This window comes from Elephas maximus, chromosome 5 (assembly GCF_024166365.1).
Source record: "Elephas maximus indicus isolate mEleMax1 chromosome 5, mEleMax1 primary haplotype, whole genome shotgun sequence".
Lineage (NCBI taxonomy): Eukaryota > Metazoa > Chordata > Mammalia > Proboscidea > Elephantidae > Elephas > Elephas maximus.
This window is the reverse complement of record NC_064823.1, coordinates 76556251-76583529: the sequence shown is the minus strand read 5'-3', so window position 1 is coordinate 76583529 and position 27279 is coordinate 76556251. Positions and strand designations below refer to the sequence as shown.

The following is a 27279-nucleotide window of genomic DNA, read 5'->3' as shown; positions in this document are numbered from 1 at the left end:
GGGGGAGATGTTGTCGAGCACCCATTTCCAAGTTGCAACTCTCCACACCGGCCGCTACCCGTGGGGGACTCGATCGCTTCCGCTAGGCTGAATTGCGCGATGCGCTGGTCCTGGTTGGGGGTGGCCAGGCAGCGCGTGAGAACTGCTGGGGTGCGTGGCCCCGGTGTGCGCGCACCCAGAGTCTGGGTGCAGCTTCGCTCCGCCAGGTTCTCCTCCCACTCACTCTCTCCCATCTCCTCCCTCCTCTAAACACCCCGCCCCTGGGGCTGCGGGGCTCCCTCTATTTACCGGCCAGTGAGTACACAAAGCGGCGGGTGAGGGGAAGCTTCGCAGGCGTGCACTAAGCAGTGAGATCACTGGCGTTATAAATATCCTGGTGCCAGAGCCGAGATCCGCTCGGGTGGCCTCTCTCTCCCCCTCTTTCTCCCGAGGCTATGTCCACCCGGTGCTGCGAGGGGGGCAGCGCCAGAGGCACACCGCCGCGCGGGGGCTACAAAGCCCAGGATCAGCCCTGCAAGATGCCCTTAAGACCCCAGCGGCTGGAAGAATGAGCTTGTCCTTCCTCCTCCTGCTCTTCCTCAGCCACCTGATCCTCAGCGCCTGGGCTCACGGAGAGAAGCGCCTCGCCCCCAAAGGGCAACCTGGACCCGCTGCCACTGATAGGAGCCCGGGAGGCGACAGCACCAGCCAGAGCTGCAGCAGCACCACGTCTTCCTCCTCTCCCTCCTCTACCTCCTCTGCCCCGGCGGCTACCCTGGGCAACCAAGGAAGCGGCTCCGAGCAGAGCAGCTTCCAGTGGAGCCCCTCGGGGCGCCGGACCGGCAGCCTCTACTGCAGAGTGGGCATCGGTTTCCATCTGCAGATCTACCCGGATGGCAAAGTCAATGGATCCCACGAAGCCAGTATGTTAAGTAAGTTGCTCGCTCTTCTACAAAACCGTTGCTAGGTGAGAGGCGGGAGATTGGGGAACGGGGGCAGCTGGTCATTCCATGGGCCACACGCGCCCCTTTCTGAGCCCTGTCCAATGGAACCCCGCTAGTCCCCAAAACAGGCGGGCGCGTTGGGCAGAGATGCCTCGATAGGGGCGCGCACACACGTACCCCTGTTGTGGGCCAGAGGAATGGCGATTCCTTAGGTGTAGGTTACCCGGAGACTGATACACACACAGACACCTTGTTTTCAGTTTTCCCTGGCCCCAGAGACGAGCCTCCAGTCGTGCCTGGAGGAATAAGAAAAACCTCGATCCTTTTCCTTCTTCAGTTTCTGTTTACCTTCTGCTTGTGAACTCGGCTGGCATTTTTTATTCAGCATGGCCCAAAACTGATTTTTTTTTTAAGAAGAACCAAACCTCAAATACCCTACCTCCAACCATTACCAAACCCAAGTTTATATGTGTGTTTGTGTATATATACACATACATACAGTCTAGGGGAGATCAGACATCCCTTGCTTGGAAAATGGCAGTGATCTGGAAAACTGGACACGTTTAGAGAGGAAACGTGATGGGCACTGCAAACTATTAACTCCGGAGTTGGGCTTAGCAATGTTTAGTATCTTAAACCCATGGCCGAACCTTGTTAGAAAGAGTGACCAGTCTTTAGTCCCCAAGGACCATTAGGGGGAAGTTCTTTATTTTAGGAGAAACTCGGAGGCAGTTCAATTCGGTACAGGTGTAAACAGTATAGGATTATTTTTAAATCAAGTTTAAAATTTCCTTTTATATCTTTCTCCTTAGTGTGCTCTCTTTTCCTCCTTTCTCTTTTTCTCTTCCCTTCCACCCCGTGTTTCCAGACCATCACAACCGCTCTGCTGGCTCCTCTCACTGCCTCCAGTAGCTCAGGGGGAGATGATTTGGGTGTTTGAGTTGTTGCGGCGATCTCCGCAGAGCTTTTCCTCCATAGGGCCGGATCGCTTTTCCGGAAGGGTCAGTCCACCAAATGGAACCACAGAGGGGCCTCCGAGATAGCCGGGGAGAGGGAAAACGTGGCCAGGAGATAGCGCTGCACACCTCTTTTAGCTCTCCAGTGTAGCTCCCGGCAAGACCCAGTTTTCTCCGCCTCAGACCTATGACCCCCAGGGGCCACTGGACTCCTTCTTACTCAGACTCCGAAGTAAAGCGGGCGCCACGGTCGGGCTGGCAACTTGACAGCGGCCCTAGGAGCAGGGTTGGAGGCGCGCAAGTCTGTGCGCATCGCCTCCCAGAGTTATGACAGCCGGGTGTGGAAGACCCAGAGGTTCACGCAGGGAGAGGAGCAGGTTCACGTCCTCTCTCTGTCCCTGTCTTTTTCGGGCAGTGCGGCTCCAGCTGGTGGCAGTATAGGTGGTGAGGTGGACTGGAGCGCCAAGCGGGAGACAGGCCCCTCCACACACACCCTAAGGAGCCCCAGGGCTTCCCACATGCTACCAAACTTTGCTTAGAGGAGCCTGCTTCCCAGTTTTAAGGTTTATTTCACTCATATCGAGTAACTTGCCACCTTTGGTAGTAAAGGCAGGGTCTGTTGGGGTGAAGGGGAATTTTCCAAGATGTCGGGGCAGCTAAAGTTATATTTCTTTCAGTATTCCTATTTGTCCCACCCAGTTCTTTTCTCCATCAAACACCAGAGCTTCTTCCTCACCTCTAGCAATCTGTCTTCCTTTCTCTTACAGGAAACCTTTCTCTATTCTATTCTTATAGTTTATTCAGGAAACCAGCACCAAAGGAGGACAGTTTCTGTGTTCCCAAGGAAAGGCTGAAAGTTAGCATGTGGCAAACACCAGGTTGAAGGTCAGGGGCTAGAAGAGTGTGTCTGGGGTGCGTTTTGGTGTATGGGGGTGTCTGAGAACAACGCTCATTCACCCTCTTCTCTGCAAAGAATCCGTGAGGAACAAAGAAAGGTATTTGGAATTTAGGCCTTACTGGACAGGAAGTTGTAGAATAGCATAGGAGGGAAAATTAGAACAGATGAACAAAGGGTACATTTAGGGAAAAAAGGCATTGACCAATATCTGTTATTCCCAAGGTACGATTTATTTTAAAAAGCCATGTTGAAAGATATCTATGAAAGAAGAGGATCATTTCCTGAACAGTGCCTAGATAAAGCTTCCTTAATTTAACTATCCCTTTCTTAATTCATCCCCTTTTACAATAGCCCTTCAGATTTTAGTCTCACATGACATGTGTTCATTGTTCCTTGGTTTGTTCATTCATTCATTCATGCACCCAATACATCTGCCTCACTAGGCTTGACATTTTGGTTACATTTGTACTAGTCTTTTTTTTCCCATCCATAGATTTTTCTCACAGACAAAAGCTTAACTTTAGTGCTTTGAATCACAGTGATTTTCTGCTTTGTGATGTGTGGAGTGTCCTATATTATTTCATATGGTTTTGCAACATTGATCAATGAAAAAAAAAATGGAATATCTCATGTTTAATAAGATGGTATGGAGTTGGTACATGTAAAATGGGTCTCCCTGCTTAAGCAGCTGTGAGGGAGAATCAGGTGCCTGTTAATCGTGGTTGGTCATTTACCTTTTCGAAGACAGCACTTGATGGTTTCCTGACACTTACGTAAACTAAAATGTTGGCCCTAGACTGTTGCTTAGAGTATATGAAGAAATGTTTGTCTACTTAGAGTATTTGAGGAAACAGTTGTCTAAGTCTCAAGAGAGAGACTGAGAGAGCTGGGTCAGGGACCATGGAGGATAAATCTGAGTTTTGCCTCATCATCTAATTCTACTGTCTACGAGTTATCAGTGATGGAAAATTCATTCTTTCGGTCACAAGCTTATTACTTCAGAAAAGAGTCAAAGTTTTGCCGTAAAATTGCATTCTAACAGGTTCTTATAAACCCAGTCATTGTAATATTTACCAGATAGAAAGATGAATGCATGTGTTTCACAACTATTATTTGACATTAAAATTTTTGCAAATTGTAAATATTTTCAAGTTCCACCATCAAAAGCACACTGATTTTCTGTATCTCTAATTTTGAAATACAGTGCGTTTAGTGTAACTATACAATCGATGTATTGCTAGGTTCTCTTATACGATAACCGTTCCGAGTTTTGAAGACAGAAAATGGAATCAAGCATGTTGCATACAAACCTTTATTATGAAGAAATGTTTAGGAAGGATGAGAAAATAAGGACAAGACAGTTTTTAAGTTCTAATATTGCACAGAAACAAAGGCTTTGCTTTTATTTATATGATTTTGAGTTTAGTTTCAACACAATACTTCTGTTGACTTGTCTTCGGCTATTGAGGAATAGACAGGTAATTCTGAATTTCGGGAGGAAAAGCTTAAAGCTATGGCTACACAAAGACAAAGCTTTCACACAAAACGTAAAAATTCCAATAAGATGTTTTGGCTACATAAAACAAACAAACAAAAAAACCCAAACCCATTGCCATTGAGTCAATTCTGACTTATAGCCCCTCTAGGACAGAGTCAAACTGCCCCTAGGGTTTCCAAGGACACCTGGTGGATTCGAACTGCTGACTTTTTGGTTAGCAGCCATTGTTCTTAACCACTATGCCACCAGGGTTTCCCTTGGCTACATAGAACTCTCAATTTTACTGATTTTTTGAATAATCTGAATTTATTATTTGGTCCACTAAGGCTAGGTAAGCCAGAATAGATATCTGTTGAATTGAAAAACTCAGGTAGAAAATTACTGCCTTATAAATTTGATCAAAGAAGACTGTTAAAGTAGATATTTCAAGACTCATATTTGATATCTTGATACAAAATATCTTTTGCTTTGTGGATGCAAGTATAGAAACACATTTTTTAGTCATTTTTCTTTGGAGATTTTTAGATGGGTTGTTTAAAGTCTCTGAGTGCATGAAATATCTATGTCTCTTTATGTCTTATTCATTAAGAAATGAGAAAAACCACCATCAATAGAGTCCTATTATAGTAAAATCAACTGAAGAGGACTTAGGCAAAAAAAAGATACATGTGTTACACTTACTGAAATAAGCTTATTTCAGAATTCATGACTATACTTGTAAGTAAGGGGATTAAACAGTCTGTGTATAACCCAGGAGACAGCAAGAAATTCTTTCAAGACCTCTTTCAACCTAGGTGGCTACATTGAAATTCCAAGGGAGAATGCTTCCATCTGCTAGGCATTTCTCTCTTCTTTTGAGCCTCTTAAGTATGGCTAGCCAAGGAAAGGTAATATATTGTTGCTACCAGCACTTAAATGTGAATTAATTTATATTGCCCCCCAACTCCAAACAGAAAAGAGCCCTGATAGCAAGAGAGTACTAAGACTTGTGTCCAAACATTTGTGCACATGGAGTATAATGAAAGGGAAAAGAGGGTAATGAGATAGTCAAAGAAAACAATCCAATTCAGCAAATTTTGCTCTGTGATTTATGAGGCAAAGTTGACCTTCCACAATTTTACTTGTTGATACCATATTGGCATCCATAAGGTGATTTATGAATTCCATCAATGTATTTTTTATCAAATGTATTAGTACTGACTCCTAATGATGATATTGTTAGTTGCTGTCTAGTGGGTTTTCACCTGTGGCTATCTTATATGTAACAGGATGGAACGTTGCCTGGTCTTGAGCCGTCTTTTGACCTCTGATAAGTTTGAGCCCATTGTTGTAGCTATTGACTCCTAATGATAGAAGTTGGTTTAAAATATGCAGAATTCTTTAGTGAATTACCCACAGAGGTTTGGCATACTAAAATCAATTGGCCTGTGACCTCCTGGGAGCAGATAGGAGCTGAATTATGGGACTTGTAGAATCTGCTCCAATACTCTAGACAAAAAAAGACATCGAAAAATTGCCACTGAAATTTCTTTGAAAATTATGATCTCAGTAGTGTTCTCAATATTGTGCCAAAACAATTCTTTGATCTCACCTCATCTCTTTTCTCTCTTCTGCATTCCTCAGAATATCAAATAGATCAATACATGTGAAAGTATGTTTTTTCTCTGCTCTCAGTTAATATAATTTTCTTAAAATTATAAAATCCTTTCATTCTCAGGCAATACATCATTTTTATACTGGAACTTACTTAAAAATAAACCTTGTGGTATCCAATAACATAATGGCATTTTCAAATATATTATTTCAACTTTTCTAATAATTAAAATTCATTACAATGCAAATTCTGTGTAACACACACACAGAGAACAGTCAATATACAAGTTGAATGAGTCAAAATAGGTATTTCTTAAAAATAGAATATAACAGTAGTATATTTTTATGTCAGTAAATGTGTTGTTTTTGTTGTTAAGTGCCTTCGAGTGGGTTCCAACCCATAGTGGCCCTATAGGATAGAGTGGAACTCTATCCTAGGGTTTCCAAGGAGAAGCTGGTGGATTTTAACTGCAGACCTTGTGGTTAGCAGCTGAACTCTTAACCACTACACCATATGTAGTATATGCATTAAACAAATATTTATGGAGCCATTTTATTGCTACATTTTAAATGTGAACCTGCAAACACATGTGTAATAAAAATTTTATCTTTTATGCTACCATGTATTTTTTTTCACTAAAACACAATAGATTTGTATTTACAAAACAATTTTCCCAAAAATGAAATATAAAACTTCTAACAGTCTAGAACCGTGAATAAATTGGAGGTGAACATACAACCAAGTCTCCACTCCTACCAACTCCATATCATCTCTTCTGCATCTATCATTAAAAACACACACACTTTTTTGCTCTATTTTCTCCTTTCTTTAAATACCCATGTGTACAAAGTATTCACAATCACATCTCCTAACTCACAAATATCCAGAACCATTAATGCTGTTCTCTGTATCACTCTGAACTTTGATAGAAATATAACTTTGTATCAGATGTTCTAGTTATGCTTTAGTAACAGTATTATTATGACATATTACATCTGTGTAGTGTGTTTAACTTTATAAAGCAGCCTGTGTGCTTTGATCAAATGATCATACTTTAAAATTTTGTAATGTGCATCATAGTCAAATAGTTTGTAAAGCAAAATCTATAGTAAATACCATTTTGAAAACATTTGGAAGAAGAAGATTCACGAGACACTGGTTTCTTTAGCAGTTTCTTCCTAAAAGGAAAGTGTTGTTGTTAGGTGCCATTTCCAACTAATGGAGACCCTACGCACAACAGAATGAAACACGGCCTAGAGTCCTGCGCCATCCTTACAATCGTTGCTCTGTTTTAGCCCATAGTTGCAGCCACTGTGTCAATTCATCTCATTGAGGGTCTTCCTCTTTTTTGCTGACCCTCTGCTTTCCCAAGCATGATGTCCTTCTCCAGGGACTGTTACCTCCTGATAACACGTCCAAAGTACGTGAGGAAAATCTCACCATCTTCACTTTTAAGGAACATTCTGGCTGTACTTCTCCCAAGACAGATTTGTTTGTTCTTCTGACAGTCCATGGTATATTCAATATTATTCCCCAACACCGTAATTTAAAGGCTTCGACTCTTCTTCAGCCTTCATTATTCAATGTCCAGCCTTCACATCATATGAGGTGGTAGAAAACACCATGGCTTGCATCAGGCACACCTTAGTCCGCAAGATGGCATCTTTGCCTTTTAATACTTGAAAGAGGTCTTTTGCAGCAGATTTGTCCAATGTAATACATCAGTTGATTTCTTGACTGCTACTTCTAAGGGTGTTGATTATGGATCCAAGTAAAAAGAAATCATTGACAACTTCAATCTTTCTTCATTTATCATGAAGTTGCTTATTAGTTTAGTTGTGAGAATTTTTTGTTTATGTTGAGGTGTAATTCATACTGAAAGCTGTAGTAGTCTTTGATCTTTATCTGTAAGTAAGTCAGTCCTCTTTACTTTGGGCAAGCGAGGTTGTGTCATCTGCATGTCACAGGTTGTTAGTCTTCCTCCAGTTCTGATGCCGCATTCTTCTTCGTATAGTCCGGCTTCTCAGATTATATGTCCAGCATACAGATTAATACAACCCTGACACGCAGCTTTTTCCAACAACATTTTAAATCATGACGTATCCCCTTGTTCTGTTCAAATGACTGCTGCTAGGTCTATGTACAGGTTCTTTATGAGCACAATTAAGTGTTCTGGAATTCCTATTCTTCCCAATGTTATCCATAATTTGTTAGGATCCACACAGTTAAATGCCTTTGCCTAGTCCATAAAACATAGGCAAACATCTTTCTGGTATTCTTTGCTTTCAGCCGTGTTCCATCTGACATCAGCAATGATATTCCTCATTCCATGTCCTCTTCTGAATCCAGCTTGAATTTCTGGTATTTCCTGTAAATGTACTGCTGCAACCAATTTTGAATTATCTTTACCATAATTTATTTGCATGTGATATTAATGATATTGTTTGATAATTTCCGCATTCCCTTGGATCACTTTTCTTTGGAATGGATGTGAATATGGATCTCTACCAGTTGATTGGCTAGGTAGTTGCCTCCCAAGTTTCTGGGGCATCGAGAGTGAGCACTTTCTGCATCGCATCCATTTGTTGAAATATCTCAGTTGATATTCCCTCAATTCCTGGTGCTTGTTTTTTGCTAATGCCCCGGGCGTGGAGGGGGCGGCGGCGCCTCGTCCAGCCGCGGCGCGCGCCCAGCCCCGCTTCGCGCCCCAGCCCGACCGACCCAGCCCTTAGAGCCAATCCTTATCCCGAAGTTACGGATCCGGCTTGCCGACTTCCCTTACCTACATTGTTCCAACATGCCAGAGGCTGTTCACCTTGGAGACCTGCTGATACAGCTTGGACTTGTTCCTTCAGTACCATTGGTTCCTGATCATATGCTACCTTCTGAAATGGTTGAACATCCACCAATTCTTTTTGGTACAGTAACTCTGTGTATTCCTTCCATCTTCTTTTGGTGTTTCTTGCATAATTCAATTTTTATGCTTATAGAGTCCTTCACTATTGCAACTTGAGGCTTGAATTATTTCTTCAGTTCTTTCAGCTTGAGAAATGCTGAGTGTTTTCTTCCCTTTTGGTTGTTTAACTCCGGGTCTTTGCACATTTCATTATAATACTTTACTCTGTATTCTGGAGCCACCCTTTGAAGTCTTCTGTTCAGCTCTTTTTTAATTTTTTTGATTATTTTTTAATTGTTCAGCTCTTTTACATCATTTCTTTCACTTGCTTTAGCTATTCTACCTTCATGAGCAAGTTTCAGAGTCTCTTCTGACACCCATTTGATTTTTTTTTTTTTTTTTGCTTTTCTGTCTTTTTAATGACTTTTTGCTTTCTTCATGTATGATATCGTTGATGTCATCCCACAACTTGTCTGGCCTTTGGTCATTAGTGTTCAGTGTGTCAAATCTATTGTTGAGATAGTATCTAAAATACTGAAGGTCATGCTTTGGTTCTCCTGGACTTGTTTTATTTTTCTTTAGCTTCAGCTTGAACTTGCATATGGGCAAGTGATGCTCTGCTCCTCAGTCAGCCCCTGGCCTTGTTCTAACTGATGGTATTGAGCTTCTCCATCATCTCTTTCCATAGTGTAGTTGATTGGACTCCTGTGTATTCCATCCAGTGAGTTCCATCTGTGCAGTCAACGTTTATGTTGTTGGAAAAAGGTATTTTCAATGAATACGTTCTTGGTTTTGCAGAATTCTATCACACAACCTCTAGTGTCATTTGCATCACCACTGCCGTATTTTCCAACTATCGATCCTTCTTCGTTTCCAGCTTTCGCATTCCTATCACTAGTAATTATCAATGCATTTTGATTGCATGTTTGGTCAATTTCAGACTGCGGAAGTTGATAAAATTCTTCAATTTCTTCATCTTTGGCATTAGTGGTTGGTGAGTAAACTTGAATAACAGGGTATTAACTGGTCCTCCTTTAGGCGTACGGATATTATCCTGTAACTGACAGCATTGTACTTCAGCATAGATCTTGAAAAGTTCTTTTTGACAATGATCGTTATGCCGTTTCTCTTCACTTTGCCTTTCCTGGTGTAGTAGATCATTTGATTGTCTGATTCGAAATGGCCAATATGAGTCTATTTCAGCTCATTAATGCCTAGGACATCTATCTTCAAGAGTTCTATTTTATTTTTGACTACTTCCAATTGTCCTTGATTCATACTTTGTGTATTCCATGTTCCAATTATTAATTGATATTTGAAGCTATTTCTTCTCATTTTGAGTCATGCTACATCAGCAAATGAAGGTCCAGAAAGCTTTACTCCATGTTCTTAAGGCCAAGTCTACCTTCAGGAGGCAGCTCTTTCCCAGTCGAATTTTGAGTGCCTTCCAACCTGAGGGACTCATCTCTTGGCAGTATTTATCAGACAATGTTCCGCTGTCAAAAGTTTTCATTGGCCAGTTTTTTCAGAAGTAGATAGCCAGGTACTTCTTCCTAGTCTGTCTCAGTCTGGAAGCTCCGCTGAAACTTCCCCAACATGGGCGACCCTGCTGGGATTTGAAACACTGGTTGCATAAATTCCAGCATCACAACAATACGCAAGCTGCCACAGTAAGGCAAACTGACAGATGAGTGGTGGAAAGCAAAAGTAGTTCCTTTTAAAAGAACAGTTTTTAGCTTAGTTTTTTTTTTCTTTTCTTTTTAAAGAAATACCCATTAACAAATTGTTAGCTGTAATTTCCTTGAAATTTGTGTTTTATTCACCCCAGGCTAAGAACATTTATAAGAAAAAAAAGTTATTTATCTGTCCCCTTTTCCCCATGAACTTCCTATTTTCAAAAAAATTAGTTGAATAAATAATCATAAGTATTGTTACAGTTATAGGTGTCAGCTTACATTGTACAATATAAATGCTCAATAGAGATATTCATATATATTTGTATGTCATATGTATGTATATACAATATACTCCTTTTTTTGATAAACTGAAAAATTTTATATATACTTGAAATACTGCAGGGGAAAGTTGATATTTCAAGAAAATCTGGCAAATTTTTCTATTTGGCAAGGAGTCTTATTTTGATACCTTAAATAGCATATAGGCTTAGCATATCATTGAAATGTTGAGACGTCCTTCTCTCCATACTTCCTTTCTTCCTTCCTTCCCTTGTTCTTTCCCTTCCTCCTTCCTTTTTTCCATTCTCCCTTTCTTGTTCTTGCGTGCTTGCCTGCCTGTCTTCCATTCTTCATTTCTTTCTAGGACAGGCCCCTTTTTTGCTCTAATGAACTGTGTTAGTTCGTTCTTTTTTCTAATTTAATGTCAGCAATTAACAGAGACATTGTGCTTTTCTCATATTCACGTAGCATCATATATGCATTTATGATAAATAGTTAGGGATTCCAATTAAATGTAGATTGTTAATTTTGTCTTTTTAAAATACTCTGTGAACTGTGGTGTGTGATTCTCTTGACCCAGTGGATGTGGAATTTCAAAATGAAGGTAGGAGACACAGGAACATTGACTTGGTAATGCTAATTGTGACATATAAAATGTAAATGATAATGTAATAAAATACCTCATTAAATTTTTTTTCTCAAAAGTAATTTAAAATGCAAGATGTCCCAAACTATAACCCATTAAACACTTCATTGAGCCAATAATCCCAAATTATTTATAATGCTTTAAGTATCTTTTTATGTAGTCTTTAAATTAACTACTCACTAATTAAGTACAGTGTATATTTATTTGTGTTTTTATGATAGTGACAATTTGAGAAGAAGGATTTACTTCATGTAACTATGTACTATTTTCAAGGCTTTCAATTGTTTATTCTAATTTTGAGTATAGATTTTTTTAGGCTTTAATATAAAAAGTAGTATATTATATCCAATAGAAAAACAATAGATGAGATTTTTTTTTTTTGAAAAACATACACCAAAATTCTTTTCAATTGCTTTAGAACTTGAAAAGATTACATTGTGAAACATTATGTACTGAAAGTGGTTTATCATTTGTAAGGAAAAAGAAAAAGAACAGCTGATGAAGCAGAACTAAATCATTGAATCTGGAAATTAATCATTTTAAATGAACGCTGAAATGCTAACCTATTTTTTTTTAAACAGGGAATGTAATGAAAAACAAGGATGTTACATACTTTTTTTTTTTTAAACCTTAGCGATGAACAATGGAAAAATATATATGTAGAAATTTAAATCTTTGCAATAACATTGAGTCTGTGTTTTATTTGGGATTTCTGTCATCCTAGGTATTTTGGAAATATTTGCTGTGTCTCAGGGGATCGTAGGAATACGAGGAGTTTTCAGCAACAAATTTTTAGCCATGTCAAAAAAAGGAAAACTCCACGCAAGTGTAAGTAGAACCACTTTATATTTGTTAACGATGTTATGGAGATTTTCTGTTTTTAAAACAGAATGAAGTGATTTTCCAAACTTGTAGATAAGGTAGACAACTTGCCCAGAGAACTAAGAAAAAAAAAAATTTGGACATTATATGTATATGATAACCAATATAATTGCATGTGTTTTTCTAAGTAATCATTTAAGCATTTTATTTACTTGCAAAGATTTTTTATAATCTACAAAAATTTCAGGGAATAAGCTATTTGGAACTAACATTTTAAAAGTGATTGTCATTATTTATTTCTTAAAAGTTGTCCAACTAATCAGAAACTGTTGAGAAATAATGTAGTACATAACATTTTATATTCACATGTTTATGGTGATTTGATTTTGCTATATATGTGTGTTTAATAAAGTTCTTATTTCTTATAAGCTATTCATGATGTCAAAAGTGGGATCTAAACTGTATAACGTGTTTTCATATTAGTAAGTATGGAGGGAGGAACCTAATAATGAGAAGACTCCAACCTACCATAAAGAAAATTTATTTGATCTATTTGAGGAATTCTCATCTTGTTTTTTGTTGCATTAAAAAAATTATTTCTTTAAACTATGAAGATTAACTTTGTATTCTTAAAATGTTCTCAAGACCACTTAGACATTTTGAAATTAATTCACAAATTATTGGTTTTATGCTTTTGTTAGGCAAATGCCATTATCTGGAAGCATTAAAACATCTTAAAAATAATAAAATATGTTAACCTTAGTTTTCTTATTCACAGATTACCTTTATTTGTATTAGTATTTATGCACTGCATCACAAAGAGATTTTGGGTTTCTCTGTAGTTGCTAAGTTTTATCACCATAAATCATTTTAAAAAAGTAATTATTCTTTAAAGTTAGCCCTTTAACTCTTGTTCCTATTAGTTCTTATTAAGTGAATTGGAGTAATATTACTTTTCTAATTTTCAAAGTATATAGGATATTTTAATTGAGTTATATCAATTGAAATTTACTAATAGTGATTCCTACTTTACAAACCTTAAAAAATTCAATGAGGATTTCATTTGGCTTAATATTTAAGATTTTTACAATTTTAACTTTCCTTATCATCTGAAGGTGGTTTATGAATACCTGTTGGAGGAGACATTTTTATTCAAGCTATTTCTACAGGTTGTTTGAGGACTAAATGAGATAATATGTGCAACGCACTTAAAACAGTATTTGGCACACTCTTAAGTGCTTAATAAATATACCTATCGCTATATGATTAAATATACCCAAAACCAGAAAACCAAACCAACTGCCGTCGAGTCAATTCTGACTCATAGAAACCCTATAGGACAGAGTAGAACCGCCCCTTAAGAGTTTCCAAGGAGCGCCTGGCGGATTCAAACTCCCGGCCGACGTTTGGGTTAGCAGCCGTAGGACTTAAGCACTACGCCACCAGGGTTTCCGATCTAAATATAATAATCCCTTAAAATCTCAGTTTATTAAACTAAATAAGAAATCATTGTTAAACTTTAATCTCCCACTGCAAGATTTGTAAAAAGATTTATCTATTTGATTTTCTGAGCTGGTTATTAACACTCTAGAAAGCTATAATGTAGTGCTCATAAAATAATCGTTCTTTGATTTTTTTCATTTATTTATTTTAGGGGACGAAGTTCTACATTGCTGTAGAAAAGTAGTATTAATATATAATTATGTGCCATTAAAATTAATATTTGATTTTTAAAAAATAAAAACTAAATAGAAGAGAACAAAGATTAAATGTACCTGAGATTTTTTTTTCCTCATTCTACTTTAAATTTTTAAAAGATTAAAGAATCCTCAAAATCTAAACAGCATAAAAATACACAATGCATGTAAAGAAACTTTCTTATTGGTTTTGGGAAAATATCATCATCTTTGCTTTTTTAATGGTCTGATTTCTGCTTGAGTCTGTGCAAAAAAATAGATGATCCTTGGACCAGCTTAAGAATAATTGCCACAGAAAGGGAAGTATTACAAATGGATGCCAATTAGAAAGGTCAAACCCGGAGGTTAGGATACGTGATTCCTCTGTCAAATGCAAGTAACAAATTTCTAGAAATTTGACCCAAATGTCTAAGGATGGCTGGTTGAAATAATGCAGATAATGCAAAAAACAACATCTGTTATTCTTTCTCATCTTGGCAGGCTAAAGTTATTTCATGGGGTAATGACTTTTAAACAGTACAAAGCAAGTCTTGCTCTTGTCACTCACCAAAGCTCTTTGATATAAAAGTCATTCTGATGACTTTGAGCTGAATTGTAGATAAAAAATTAAGCCCTGCAATTATGTGGGTACTTTTTAAACCAATTGTCCAAGCCCACTTTCTCTTATCTCAGCTTTTATTAGCACTTTTTCTCTAGATTGAAACAATTAAATTGTCAAGTGATTTATTTTTAAAGATGTTGAATTTAAAAATATTAATTCTAGCAATTATCAGTTTTATGCCCAGATGGTTTCTTTCCTGTTTTCAGCTTATAATAAAACATATGGATTTTTTTCTTGTAACTTTAAATATGATTGTTTGGTTTAGTTTTGATTTTTGCAAAATTCCATCATCACCAAAAATGTAAAAAAACAAAAAGGAAACTTTGTACTTTAAGAGCCGTTATTGTTGTTGTTAGGTGTTGTCGGATTTGTTCTGACTCATAGCTACCTTAGAGATAGAGTAGTTCGATGTACCATTTGTGAGTTTTTTTTGTGTGTGTGTGTGTTATTTTGAATTACTAATTGTGCAGAGGCATTTACAGTTTACCTTTAGGGTGCTGTTTACAAAGTACATGTGAGCTAGGAATGTAAAATATTCATATAATTCTAGAAAAAGTAATCCCAAATTGTACTGAGAAGTGTTCATGGATAATTGTAGATTTTCAAGTTGGTTTTTATAGTAACAATCAGAACATTATAAATTAGTTACTGGGTAAAAATAATATATTCCTATACCTCTTTAAGGAAACCTTGGCAGTATAGTGGCTAAGAGCTATGGCTGCTAACCAAAATGTCAGCAGTTTGAATCCACTAGGTGTTCCTTGGAAACTATGTGGCAGTTCTGCCCTGTCCTGTAGGATCCCTATGAGTTGGAATTGACTCCACGGCAATGGGTTTGTTCTTTTTTTTTTTTTTTAATAGCTCTTTGAAAAAGCTGTTTTACTCACATTAGTACATTAGATGATTAGGTGAAGATAGGGTCTTTATTATTGTCTTAGAGATGTTAAATTGTTTTCCTAAGGTCACACAGTTAACAAATGATTTAACCAGAACTACATCCTTTAAAATGTTTTTTCACTATTTCTCTTTAAAGACTATAATGTTTATTTGGTAAAAGTTAGCTTGGAAGAAGATATTTTGTTTGGGACGAATTACATTGTTTTAATCCATTCTTTTAGGGGAATTAATTGCATCATTTAATAATACTTTTGCATAACATTTTAAAAAATGAATATTGTGGTGCATGCTTAGAATATTTATAGCACTCTATTTAATAGTTAAGTAAGTAGGCAATTTTGGATTTGTAGTTAAAGTTCTAGGTTTTCCTGTCATTTCCTTTCTGGCTGCTTGTTCTTTCTGTCTCTGTCTCTGCCTTTCAGAGCACTTTTTGTCATCTACTTCTGTGTCTCCTGTACTTGATTTTAAAGTCTAGACAGGAGAGGATGTGTCTGCCACAGGACTTATCACGTATTTTAATAAATATTGTGTATTCAGTGTGATGATGGGTTGCATGGAGGACAGAAGAGGAAAGAAATTCGTTTTGTTCACAGATGGTCACCTGGCAAATGCCCCATGGTCAGTGGGCACAAATATGGCAAACAGATATTTCAGTCCAGAATGATTAGATTTAGGCACGGTATATGCTGATATCTTTTTTGTACTATTTTTGTTAATTCAGTAAGAGATTTGTTTTATTTGAACTTTATCTATTTAAGTGTGCCTTTATCTATTTAAGCCTGTACTCATTCAAACCCTTGATCTACGTGCAGCTGTCCTTAAAACTTTTACTAGTATACAGTATAAAAACAATGCAGGACAATTCCTATCATGCTGGTGTTTTCGGCATTTTGCCCAAGGTTGAAGACGTACAGGAATCATCAAGAGTAGGAGTAGATGACTGCTTCCCAAACAGTCATAAGGGCTAGACAGAGTCAACACTATAGTCTTCATTCTCTTTCTTAACCCATTCCCAAGCTGAGCACTCCTCTCTTTCTGGCTTCATCTCTCTGTCTGCCTGTCTGTTCCTGTTCCCTCCTCCTCCCACCCTCCAAACCAAACAAGCCTCTTTAGGTTGAAAGTCCCATAGAGAGTCTTTCTGGATTTTTCTGAGGTAGATGCAGACGTAACAGTAAAAGACTTTGAGTGTGGTGGCTAAGGGAGTCTCTGGGTGGCGCAAGTGGTTAATGAACTCAGCTGCTAACCAGAAGGTTGGAAGTTCAAGTCCCCCAGAGGCACCTTGGAAGAAAGAGCTGATGATGTACTTCTGAAAAGCAGTCATTGAAAATCCTGTGGCACATAGTTCTCCTCTGACACACATGGGGTCGCTTTGAGTTGGAATTGTCTGGACTTGAGGGCAACTGTTTTTTGTTTTTTTGGTGGTTGTTAAGAGTATAGTTAGATCCATAACTTACTAGCTGTGTCATCTTACTAAGCTCTATATTCCTCGGATTTCTCATCTGTAAAAGGAGGAATAAAAGTAACCACCCATTGGGATAGCAGAGAGTTTTAAATGAGATAATACATGAAAAACACAGTATTGTCGGGGGGGGGGGCGGGGGGAGGCATGCAGCTCTTAATTTTTCTAAAATATTCATCTTCAATTTCCTGCCAGGCACCTGTTGATGATTCTCAATCTTCTCTCTTAGGTTTTTTGGTTTGAGAGTCAGGCAGCTGTGACTCCTCAGATATTTAGACCATCCCCCAATCCTATTTATCATTGACATTTATTTTCTCTAGGTTCAAACTTTTTGTACTTACAGTAGCCTCTCATCTTCTGAATTTTCCTTTGTCCAGTGAATTGAATTTGAAAGCAAAATTTCCAGGCTCATATTCTTAAGGAGCCAAGAATCTCCTGTGGTCATGAGCTTATAATTCTTTCGGGGCCTTATAGTGCACCATATACTTCCCCTAAAAACTGTAAATCCTGGAAAAGGTGGTTATCATGTATTCTTCAGTCTTTTCAAAAAGTATGCAAGATAGCTCATTGCCTATTGGAGAAAAACATTTTAGCTTATTTTAAAGATCCAGAGAGAAGCATGTGGTGGATTTATTTTTGTTTCCTTAGGGTTTTAGGGGATCATGTTTGGAAGGAAAGCTAATTGCAGAGTTTACGAAACAGGCATGGAATGTGTGCTTGATCAGCGCTAAGCAAGGACTAGAACGCCCTCCTTTCCTGATTTCAGAGGGTGCCAGCTGGCTTGCCTGGGTTGAGAGTCTGAACTGGACTTCCTGAACTGGGGGCAGAGTGAGCAGGAGTGGGCAGACCCTAAATCTGGGCATGTTTACTGAATGGAGAAATGGAGACTTGTGCAACAGTTATCATCATCTTTAAAAAAATAACTTATTAAGCACTTCACTCTGCCAGTCAAGACAGAAAGCTATATAAGAGTATTTGAATAGAAACTTTCCTTGCCCTCTAAGAGCTTTTAATTTACGTAGCAAAATTGGATGTCTAATAATTCAGGCCCAAAAATATATTTAGCGCTCTGCCTTTTCAGTAAATGCCATTTCTTCCCTTAACTATGTAAATCTGTACCAAAAAAACCAAACCCATTGCCATCGAGTCAATTCCAATTCTTAGCGACACTATAGGAGAGAGTAGAACTGCACCATAGGGTTTCCAAGCAACAGCTGGTGGGTTCAAACTGCTGACTTTTTGGTTAGCAGCTGAGCTCTTAACTACTGCGCCACCAGGGCTCCAGAGAGCCTAATTTACTGAGGAAATCTTGGTGTGGTGAATTGACTTGTAGCTTCAGAGATCCATTTTAGCCTACAGACAGAGATGGTGTTATATCTTTCTGATGGTTTGGGAAGTGGCAATTGTTTTTCATTAGTCTTTTAAAACAGAGCAATCTCAGGGCAGGTAGGACTATAAAGAAGCCTAGGAAATAGCCCAGGCTTGTATGGTCTAATGCAAACAGCCTTAGTCTAGGAATTGGAAAATCTGAGATTTAAGTTGTGGGGCTGCCCTGGCAATTGATTAGATGAATCATTTCTTTTTTTACTTCTCTGACTGAACAATCAGATAATTGTTGTTAGCTGCCATCCAGTTGGCCCTTGACTCACAGTGACCCCATGTACAACAGAGCTGAACACAGCTCGGGCCGGCACCATCCCCATGATCAGTTGTGGGCTGGACCATTGGAATCCCTAGGATTTTCTTTGGATGATTTTCAGAAGCAGGCCCTCAGGCCTTTCATCCTAGTCCATCTTAGTCTGGAAGCTCTGCTACAACCTGTTCAGCATCACCGCAAAAGCGCAAGCTTTCACTGACACATGGGTGGTGACTGCAAATGAGGTACATTGGCTGGAAAAGTAACCGGGGTCTCTCACGTGGAAGGCGAATATTCTACTCCTGATTCACCATTGCCCCATTAATCAGGTAATAGTACCCTAATAGTATTCATAGGATTACGGTGAGAATGAAATAATATATGTAAAACACCTGGCACATAGAAGCCCATAGTAGCTCAGCTTTATAGAGTTTTAAGAGTATTGGAAAGAAAACTCCTATCTTATATGGTGTTTCTCCTCACCTCACCTGTAACAAAATCACATGAAATGCTGGTTAATGATGCTGCTGCAGGGTCTCACCTCAAACTTACTCCACAATCTCCAGAGACAGTGTCTGGGATCTGCATTTTGAGCAGTTTCTTGAGTAATTTTAAGGCAATTCTTTTTTTTTTTTTTTTTTATTGTGCTTTAAGTGAAAGTTTACAAATCAAGTCAGTCTCTCATACAAAAACTTATACACACCTCGCTATGTTCTCGTAGCTGCTTTCCCCCGATAAGACAGCATACTTCTTCTCTCCACCCTGTATTCCCTGAGTCCATTCAACCAGCTCCTGTCCCCCTCTGCCTTCTCATCTCGCCTCCAGACAGGAGCTGATTTTAAGGGAATTCTTGAAGTTGGAAGGAAGGACAGTGCTCTGTGCCTGGTATTCATCACTGTATTAGTTCAGGTTGGTTTATTATTAAAAATCAGCTTATATAGTTCCTTGGTTGGTTATTAGGAGAAATGCAGATACAGAATGAGCAAAGGTTCAGTGCCAAGCAGAGGGAAATATGGCCATGCCCTAGAGGCAGCATAATATGGCTACAGTCAGCCCGTGTTGTTGTTGTTGTTAGCTGCCATCCAGTCGGCCTCTGAGTTATGGCGACCCTGTGCACAATGGAGAGAAATCCTGCCTAGTCCTATGCCATCCCTATGATCGGTTGTGGACGGGATCATTGTGATCCATATGGTTTTCACTGGCTGATTTTCTAAAGTAGATCACCAGGTCTTTCTTCCTAGTCTCTTAGTCTAGAAGCTCTGTTGAAACCTGTTCGGCAACACACAAGTCTCCACTGACAGCTGGGTGGTGGCAGTGCGTGAGGTGCATCGTCTGGAATCGAACCCTGGCCTTCCACACCAAAGGACGTAATTCAGCCACTGCCCCCATATGAGGCTTGTAGGGTAAAAAGTAAAAGGCAGTTTCTGTGGGAACTTGCTGCCCTGTACAGGGTACGCTGCTTGCGAGCAACTGGATCAGGGTCTGGCTTTTAACTTCCATTCACCACCAAGGCTAGGTACTTTTGTGCAGGGAACACACCACACAAGCATACAAAACAGCCTTTGGTTCAGGGCACTTGTCCCAAGCAGCCCCACTGATGGAAGTAGGTGGGAACCAACTTGCACTAAAAGGAGATAAGAGAACCAGAGTTAGGTTTGTATGTAGCAAGGAGACTTTGCTTAGAGTACAGTCCAGAGTATAGTTACTTTTTCATTATAGTTGAACTTTTTAATTATTTAGAATCAGTTAATTATTACTATTATACTTTATATAAAGTTTATAAAAGGAGAAAGAGGCAAATCAAGGAAACAAAGTAAAATAAAAAATTAAAATTTATTATGTATCTCATAAACTCCAAAGCCGATAGTGGTTTCAGTCTTAATTCGCTATCTTCTACATGTCTTACATATACCGGATGCATATTTGGATACATCTTTTTACAGTTGCACATAAGGAGAACTGGTATTTGTGTGTGTGTGTGTGTTTGTGTGTGTGTGGCCCCAGCTCATTGCACTACAAGAGCCTCAATCTCATGGAACGATATTTACTAATAAGCACAGAACTATACTAACAGGTTTTAGAGAATTTTTAACAATATAGTTACAGAAAGAATTTTCTGTTTGGTTTAGCCAATTATCAGATTTCGATTAAGCAGAATCATTCTTTTCTGGATTATTCCAATTAATCGAAATCTTACTTCCTTTGACCTTTCCTTAAAACATCCAGCGTATGTCTTCAGTGCGTGAGAAGAGGAGTAGACAAAGCTCTCTTCTAATCAACAAGTTCTTGTATCTCTTAGTAGCAGCATGTTTCCCCTTCTCTGAGTAATATGAATGTTCCAGTAAAAATAGCTTAATTTGTTTAAGCTGTTTTGTTTTATTTTTTAGGAGTATACGAAAATGTATAGAAATTAGATGATTTGAATATTTTATTTTAATTTTGCAAATCACAGTTTGTTGAAAGGGACTTCTTTTATACATTTTAGATCAAGGAGCAATTTTAGAGAAAATTGCAGATAATTTAAATCAACAAAGCACAGGGGCAGGATTAGTCTATATTTTTTCCCATTGTAAAAGTGACAAGTAGCACAGTTCCTGGCAAGTGGTAAGCAGTCAATAAACATCACCTATTGGACAAATCAATGAGAATTTGAAACAAAAGTAGGGATTCTTTACAAACATTTTAATGGTTGCTTTTGTTGTGGTGTTCAAGGTGGTAGGGTAATGAGATGATAAACCAAACAAAACCAAAGTCACTGCCATCGAGTCGATTCTGACTCATAGTGACCCTATAGGACAGAATAGAACTGCCCCATAAAGTTTCCAAGGAGCAGCTGGTGGATTCGAACTGCTGACCTTTCGGATAGTAGCCTGAGCTCTTAATACTGTGCCACCAGGGCTCCAATGAGGTCATGGGGGTCCTGAATTCAGTAGCAGATTTGAAATTTTATTCACCTCTCCACTTTATAACTGGAAAAGTCCTATGTCAACTTCACTTTTCCTAGAGAAATAACATAGTTCTATTATTTAAAATGGAGCCCTGGTGGCGCAGTGGTTAAGATCTCAGCTGCAACCTAAAAGTTCAGCCATTCAAATCCACCAGCCACTCCTTGGAAATCCTATAAGGCAGTTCTGCTCTGCCTTATAGGGTCACTATGAGTCGGAATTCACTCAATGGCAACAGGTTTGTTTTTCTTTTTTTGGAGAGGGGGTATTATTTAAAATATATGTACTTCATATTATTTAAAAAAGAATTATAAGGACTTCTTACAATTCAAAAGGGATTTAAATAATTAAAATTAGCCTGAAAAAATGTATTTTTCAAAATCGTCTTCTGGAGATTGTATATACTTTAATACCTGTAGCTCCGAGCTGTGCTATTTAATGACACTCTACTATTCGGACGCTTTATGCATGGTATTAGGGGCAGAGATATTCCGCTTAGGGTCACCGTCTTAACAAAGTCAGGACTAATGACAGGAGAAGTCTATCCTTCAAGAAGAAACTAGAGCTCCCGATGAAAAAAAAATCACTGAAATGTTTGTTTCAAATGGTTCTGTTCCATCATAGCTGGAAGAATTTTTCAGACAAAACATTAAATTAGAAGTCAATTAACAAAGCCAAAACAGTCTGATCGCCTTTACTTCTTGTTTTTATGCGGGGTTTGGAAGGGCCAAGGGGCTGCAAGTAGAGTGGGGGGGTGGTTCTCAGAAATCTAAACATCTCTACTCTGTCTGACAATTAGGTGGCCCTTAAAAATCTAGAGCCCGAGCAGCCATCTCCTGAAAAGGCTCTCTTACGAAAGAAGTTTACCACATGAATCTTGAGGAGGAAGGGAGAATATTTTTAAGATGAAATAATTTTAGGGGAGAGGAAAGTGTGGGTTTTCACATACCAATGACCTTAGGATGGAAATGATACAGGTTGATATAGTATGATGTATACGTGTGTATGTGAGCCATATCAATAACAATAATTAAAAAAAAGGCATATTGTTCCTCTGTTTTCTTGGTCACTCTCAGAAAGAAAAAAAAAAAAAGAAAAACTTACAAAGGTCTAGAATAGGCAAATGTATAGAGACCAAAGTCTATTTTTGATTACCAGGATTGGGAAGGAGGGGGAAAGCTCAGTGCTTGGCGGGGCACCAAGCTTTTGTTAAGGGTGATAGAAAATTTTGGAAATGGGTAGTGGTAATAGTTGCACAACATAGTGAAACTAAGTAATGCCACTGAATTGTATATGTAAAAAATGTTGAAATGGCACACACACACACACATACAGTCATCACAATAAAGAAATTAATTTTTAAGTGACCATAAAAAACTCCACAAAGGTTAAATAGCGGAGTACACTTTTAAAAAGTAACTGCCCAAATTAGATAGAGCAACCACTGCTATCACTATTTTGGGAAAATAGATTTTTGTGAAACAAGAGTAGAAGTCAGGTCAAGGTGTAATGTATAATATACTTTTTAAAACATTCAACTACATTTTAAGAAGAATCTTAAATATACCCACTACGCTTTTTAATGAAATTCTCCACACCTTTCTAAAATACTTATCCTTTTATATAGCGGAAAACATTCCAGGTTACTATTGCTATAATTTTAAAGTTGAACTTTGGGATTATCTGAATAGGAGAGCATTTAATTTCTTTAAGAGCTAAACATCTGTAGAAAAATCTACATTTAACTTGTAAGAACGTCTTTTTAATAGAATATAGGAACAATAAATGTGTGATCTTCTAAAGTGGTATCAACATAACACTCTTGGCCTAGACAATAGGCTGGTAGGCTATAAAACTGGATGGAAGAAATTCCATAGGTGGCAGTTCTTTAAAATCCTTACTTCTAATCCGCTAGAGATCAAATCCAGAGAATCACCAGTAGACTTGTAGAAAATCTATATTTATAGATTCATAGCCCCCAAATAAAGAGCTTTATTGATTGAACTGCACTGGAATACACATATCTTGGATAAACTATCATATGCAAGGAAAATGCTCTGATATTAGCTGTCTTCAGTACTTTGCTGGGACTATGAACAACATATCTGTGTAGGTTGTGTTGCAGTATTCAGACTTTTAGATTGAAATGTTAAATCTACACTGCAGATAAAAGTTTGGTAATGTTAGAAAAAGCAAGGAAAAAATAAGACATTTTATTATAGTATAGGACTTCTTGGTCTAGAAAATACACATATGGCTTTTAGATTTTTATATATACCCATACCAAACCTGTTGCCATCGAGTTGACTCCAGCTGATAGCGACCCTATATGATTTTTGGTATTTTGGTATTCCCAATTATGTGTAAATGGTACTCCCGGGAATTACTGAAACCTAGTAGCTCTTTTTTAGTAGTTTGGTCTAGGACATGAATTCTTAGTTCTTTAAAGGTTATGGACTTTTTTGAGTTTGATGAAAGCTATAGATCCCTTATCTGAAAAAATATTTTCTTTGATTTCCACAATAATTCTATGGGTGTAAGGATTGTGGATAAGATATCAATTGCAGAATTGGCATTTGATCCCATGTCTGTCTGACTCCACACTTATGCTCTTGCTTTGATACCAGAGTCATTCAGATTCCGCAACATGATGAACTGAGCCCTTTCAAAGCTGGTACTGGTCTGTTTTGCTAGTCTTTTCTCTTGTTCCTTCTTCCGTGCATCCTAAGTGGAAGTCACACTGAACTACTTATAGTTACTCCAAAGTATCACGCTGACCTTTGAGCTCCCTGTTCCTGCCCCCCTGAGAATCCCTTTTCCTGTCACCTGCCTATCTAATTAATGTCTAGTCATACTTGAAGACCCAGCTCAAATGTCACTTTTTCTAGGAAGACTTTCCTGCCCTCTGCTCTTGCTGCCCCACCCCCTTAGATGCTCTTCTTGGATGCTGTCATTATGCCCTCTGTATACTTTTGTCATAATTCCATTTATCAAGCTATGCCATGGTGAATGTTTACTTGTCTGCGTTTTACACTATTATGTGAACATTTCAAGGGCAGATGTCCTGTGTGTGTGTGTGCACGCATGCCAATCTGGCTGAAGTGTTTCTAGTGACTCCAGTGACTTCTCTTTATCATATATACTCTCCTATATCGCATGCGTGAGGGTATCTGGATGTATTTTATCTCTTAAAGAACTCCATCACATGCAATATTAACAGGGCCATATGTTACCTTTCTCTCAGCAGCATGAATCATGCTGATAACAGTGAGAAATGTATGCTTGTTTCAAAGGGATAGTATGACCCAATGTCTCTGAACGCAAATTTATGTTTTACTAGTTGATCATTTCTTAGTAATAGATTCCTATGTATTTTCTTGGGGTCTTAGGAGGAAAAAATTACTTTTTTAAAACTACAAATCTCAAAGTCATTTTAAACAATAACACTGTTTAAATATATTAAGAGTTCCAGTTGTTATTTTTACACACATTAATTTTGGGTCACTAAGTGCAGCCAGAATGCTCCATAGAAGTAAGGATAAGGAGACTTCATCTTTCTTACCTGGGACAGGTCATCAGAAAGACCGATCACTAGAAAGGGAAATCTTGTTTAGTAAAGAAAAGGGTCAGTGACAAAGAGGGAAACCTGGGTGAGATGAGCTGACACAATAGCTGCAACAGCGGGCTCAAACCCACCAACAATTGTGGGGATGGCGCAGGGCTGAGGAGCGTTTTGCTCTTGTGCTTAGAATCAGTATGTCAGAGCTGATTAGACAGCAACTGATAATAACGAAGTGCAAAGTAAACAGAAACAAATGCGACAAGCACGAATAAAGAATAAAGAAAGGAAAATAGTAATTTGAAAGCAACTTTAAAAAGCAGGGGTCAGAGGAGTTCTTGGATTTTCTTTTTTGTTCAAAATCTTATATTTTATTACAGGTAGAAAATATTACCACTATTTTCATCTCTTCTTTTTTTCTCCCCAGGCCAAATTTACAGATGACTGCAAGTTCAGGGAGAGATTTCAAGAAAACAGCTATAATACCTACGCCTCAGCAATACACAGAACTGAAAAAACGGGACGTGAGTGGTATGTGGCTCTGAATAAAAGAGGGAAAGCTAAACGAGGCTGCAGCCCACGGGTCAAACCCCAGCACATCTCTACCCATTTTTTGCCGAGATTCAAGCAGTCGGAGCAGCCAGAACTTTCTTTCACGGTCACTGTTCCTGAAAAGAAAAAGCCACCTAACCCTATCAAGCCAAAGGTTCCCCTTTCTGCACCTAGGAAAAGCCCTAACACGGTGAAATACAGACTCAAGTTTCGCTTTGGATAATATTCATCTCGGCCTTGTGAGAAATGCTTCTTTCCCCTCAGGAGTTTGTATAGGTGTCTTCAGAGCTCTGAAGAAAAAATTTCAGGCAGAGCATCAGCTATGCTACACTGTTTTGAAGTCAGGTTATTTGTTTCAGTTTGACTGAAGCAAAAATGTTTTCAAATAGGAAATGAACTGGAATTCTTTGTACCATTATGGGGTGAACACTGTTTCAGTTCAGCAAGACGTAAAGCCTTTTGCTTTATGCTTCGGGAATATTTAGAACTCGGTATTTTCAGAATGTTAAATACTGTGGACTACGTATTTTTCTGACTTTTACAGACCAACTTGAAAGAACATACATGGCACATTTTTATTTGTGGTTTCCAAAGAATATTTTGATGCAGATAAAATATTTTATTAACTTTTGATTTTTTTTTTTTTTGGTTTTTTAAGAAAAGTACCTCTGCATTGAGCATATTTTCTTACTTTTATTATTTTAATTAATGTCATAAGCAGTGATTTTCATGCAGTTTTATGAATTATAAATGTGTTTATAGACCATTTGTAACACGTGGATTTCTTTTGTATTTTTCTTATTCACCTCCCTTCTTATTTTTAACCATACCTCAGACGCTGTAAGTTTAGTTCTATGTCTTAAAATGTTTAAACTTACTTCCCCAGCCACGAAAGGCTCAGCTTGGATTCTTTCTCTGTGTGTAACTCATGCCATTATGCGGACTCCTACTCCTTTGGTGTCTGGGCTATAGTGGTTTGAAAGTTAGGAGCAAATGTAAGGACTGTTTTGATAGAATTGAAAGTTGGAGGTAAGGAAAAGGATTAGAAGTAAAAGTACTCTAAGTTCGCAGCATTTCATTGAGATCTAATCCTGCCTTGCCTTCACTTCTCCTTTTATCTCCCCCTGCCCTCATTCTCGAACAGCTGGAGGATACATTTTATTCTGTCCATAAAACATACACTATGAAACTTGAGTGCTTAAAAATACCTCTTATATGATCCTTTGTGGTCCCCACTGTATAGATCCAGGGGGAGCAACCCACTTAGAGGAAAAACATGGAGAAGCAAAGGAGATGAATCGTTTAACAGTTATCCAAGTCAAGTCCCCTTGTCAAAAAGATTCTAATTGCTCAGTTAAATCTCCTTTGAACATTCTGTTCTAGAGGTAACTATTCTAATGAAGAGATCTGCTCTTTGTGAGGAAGCTTTCTGATATACTGATAAAAGCTGGCCAACCAATATGGGAAACGATTAGGGAATTTGGTGAGACAGAACTTAACAGTTCTAGATGTAAATGCTGAATACTGGTCATAAATCACAGAAACTTAAGCCAATTCAGGTAATTTATTTTCTAGGGTAATTATTTTTATGGAGTTCTCTGAAATATAAGTACTTGTCTTATATTTAGAAATGTGGCAATAAAAAAGGTATAGGCAATGTTTAGAAGTATGTTTTTCATAGAGCAAAAGAGTTCATGGAAAGTTTGTGGTTTTTATTTAAGCAGGCTTTTTTTTTTTTATTTTAA

At 38.2% G+C, this 27279-nt stretch overlaps 1 protein-coding gene across 1 annotated transcript; it reads left to right on the top strand.

Annotated features, from left to right (window-relative positions):
• Positions 1 to 536: 536 nt before the first annotated feature.
• Positions 537 to 25824, top strand: FGF5 (fibroblast growth factor 5). Its single transcript, XM_049887087.1, has 3 exons — positions 537 to 911; positions 12091 to 12194; positions 25410 to 25824. Exons 1-3 carry the CDS (start codon positions 548 to 550, stop codon positions 25755 to 25757), a joined length of 816 nt encoding a protein of 271 aa, XP_049743044.1. The 5' UTR covers positions 537 to 547; the 3' UTR covers positions 25758 to 25824.
• The last annotated feature ends 1455 nt before the right edge of the window (positions 25825 to 27279 follow it).

Coding starts and splice junctions, on each gene's coding strand:
- FGF5 (XM_049887087.1), top strand. CDS start 548: ATGAGCTTGTCCTTCCTCCTCCTGCTCTTCCTCAGCCACCTGATCCTC. Junction 912..12,090: donor CCACGAAGCCAGTATGTTAA/GTAAGTTGCTCG, acceptor CTGTCATCCTAG/GTATTTTGGAAATATTTGCT. Junction 12,195..25,409: donor AAGGAAAACTCCACGCAAGT/GTAAGTAGAACC, acceptor TTTTCTCCCCAG/GCCAAATTTACAGATGACTG.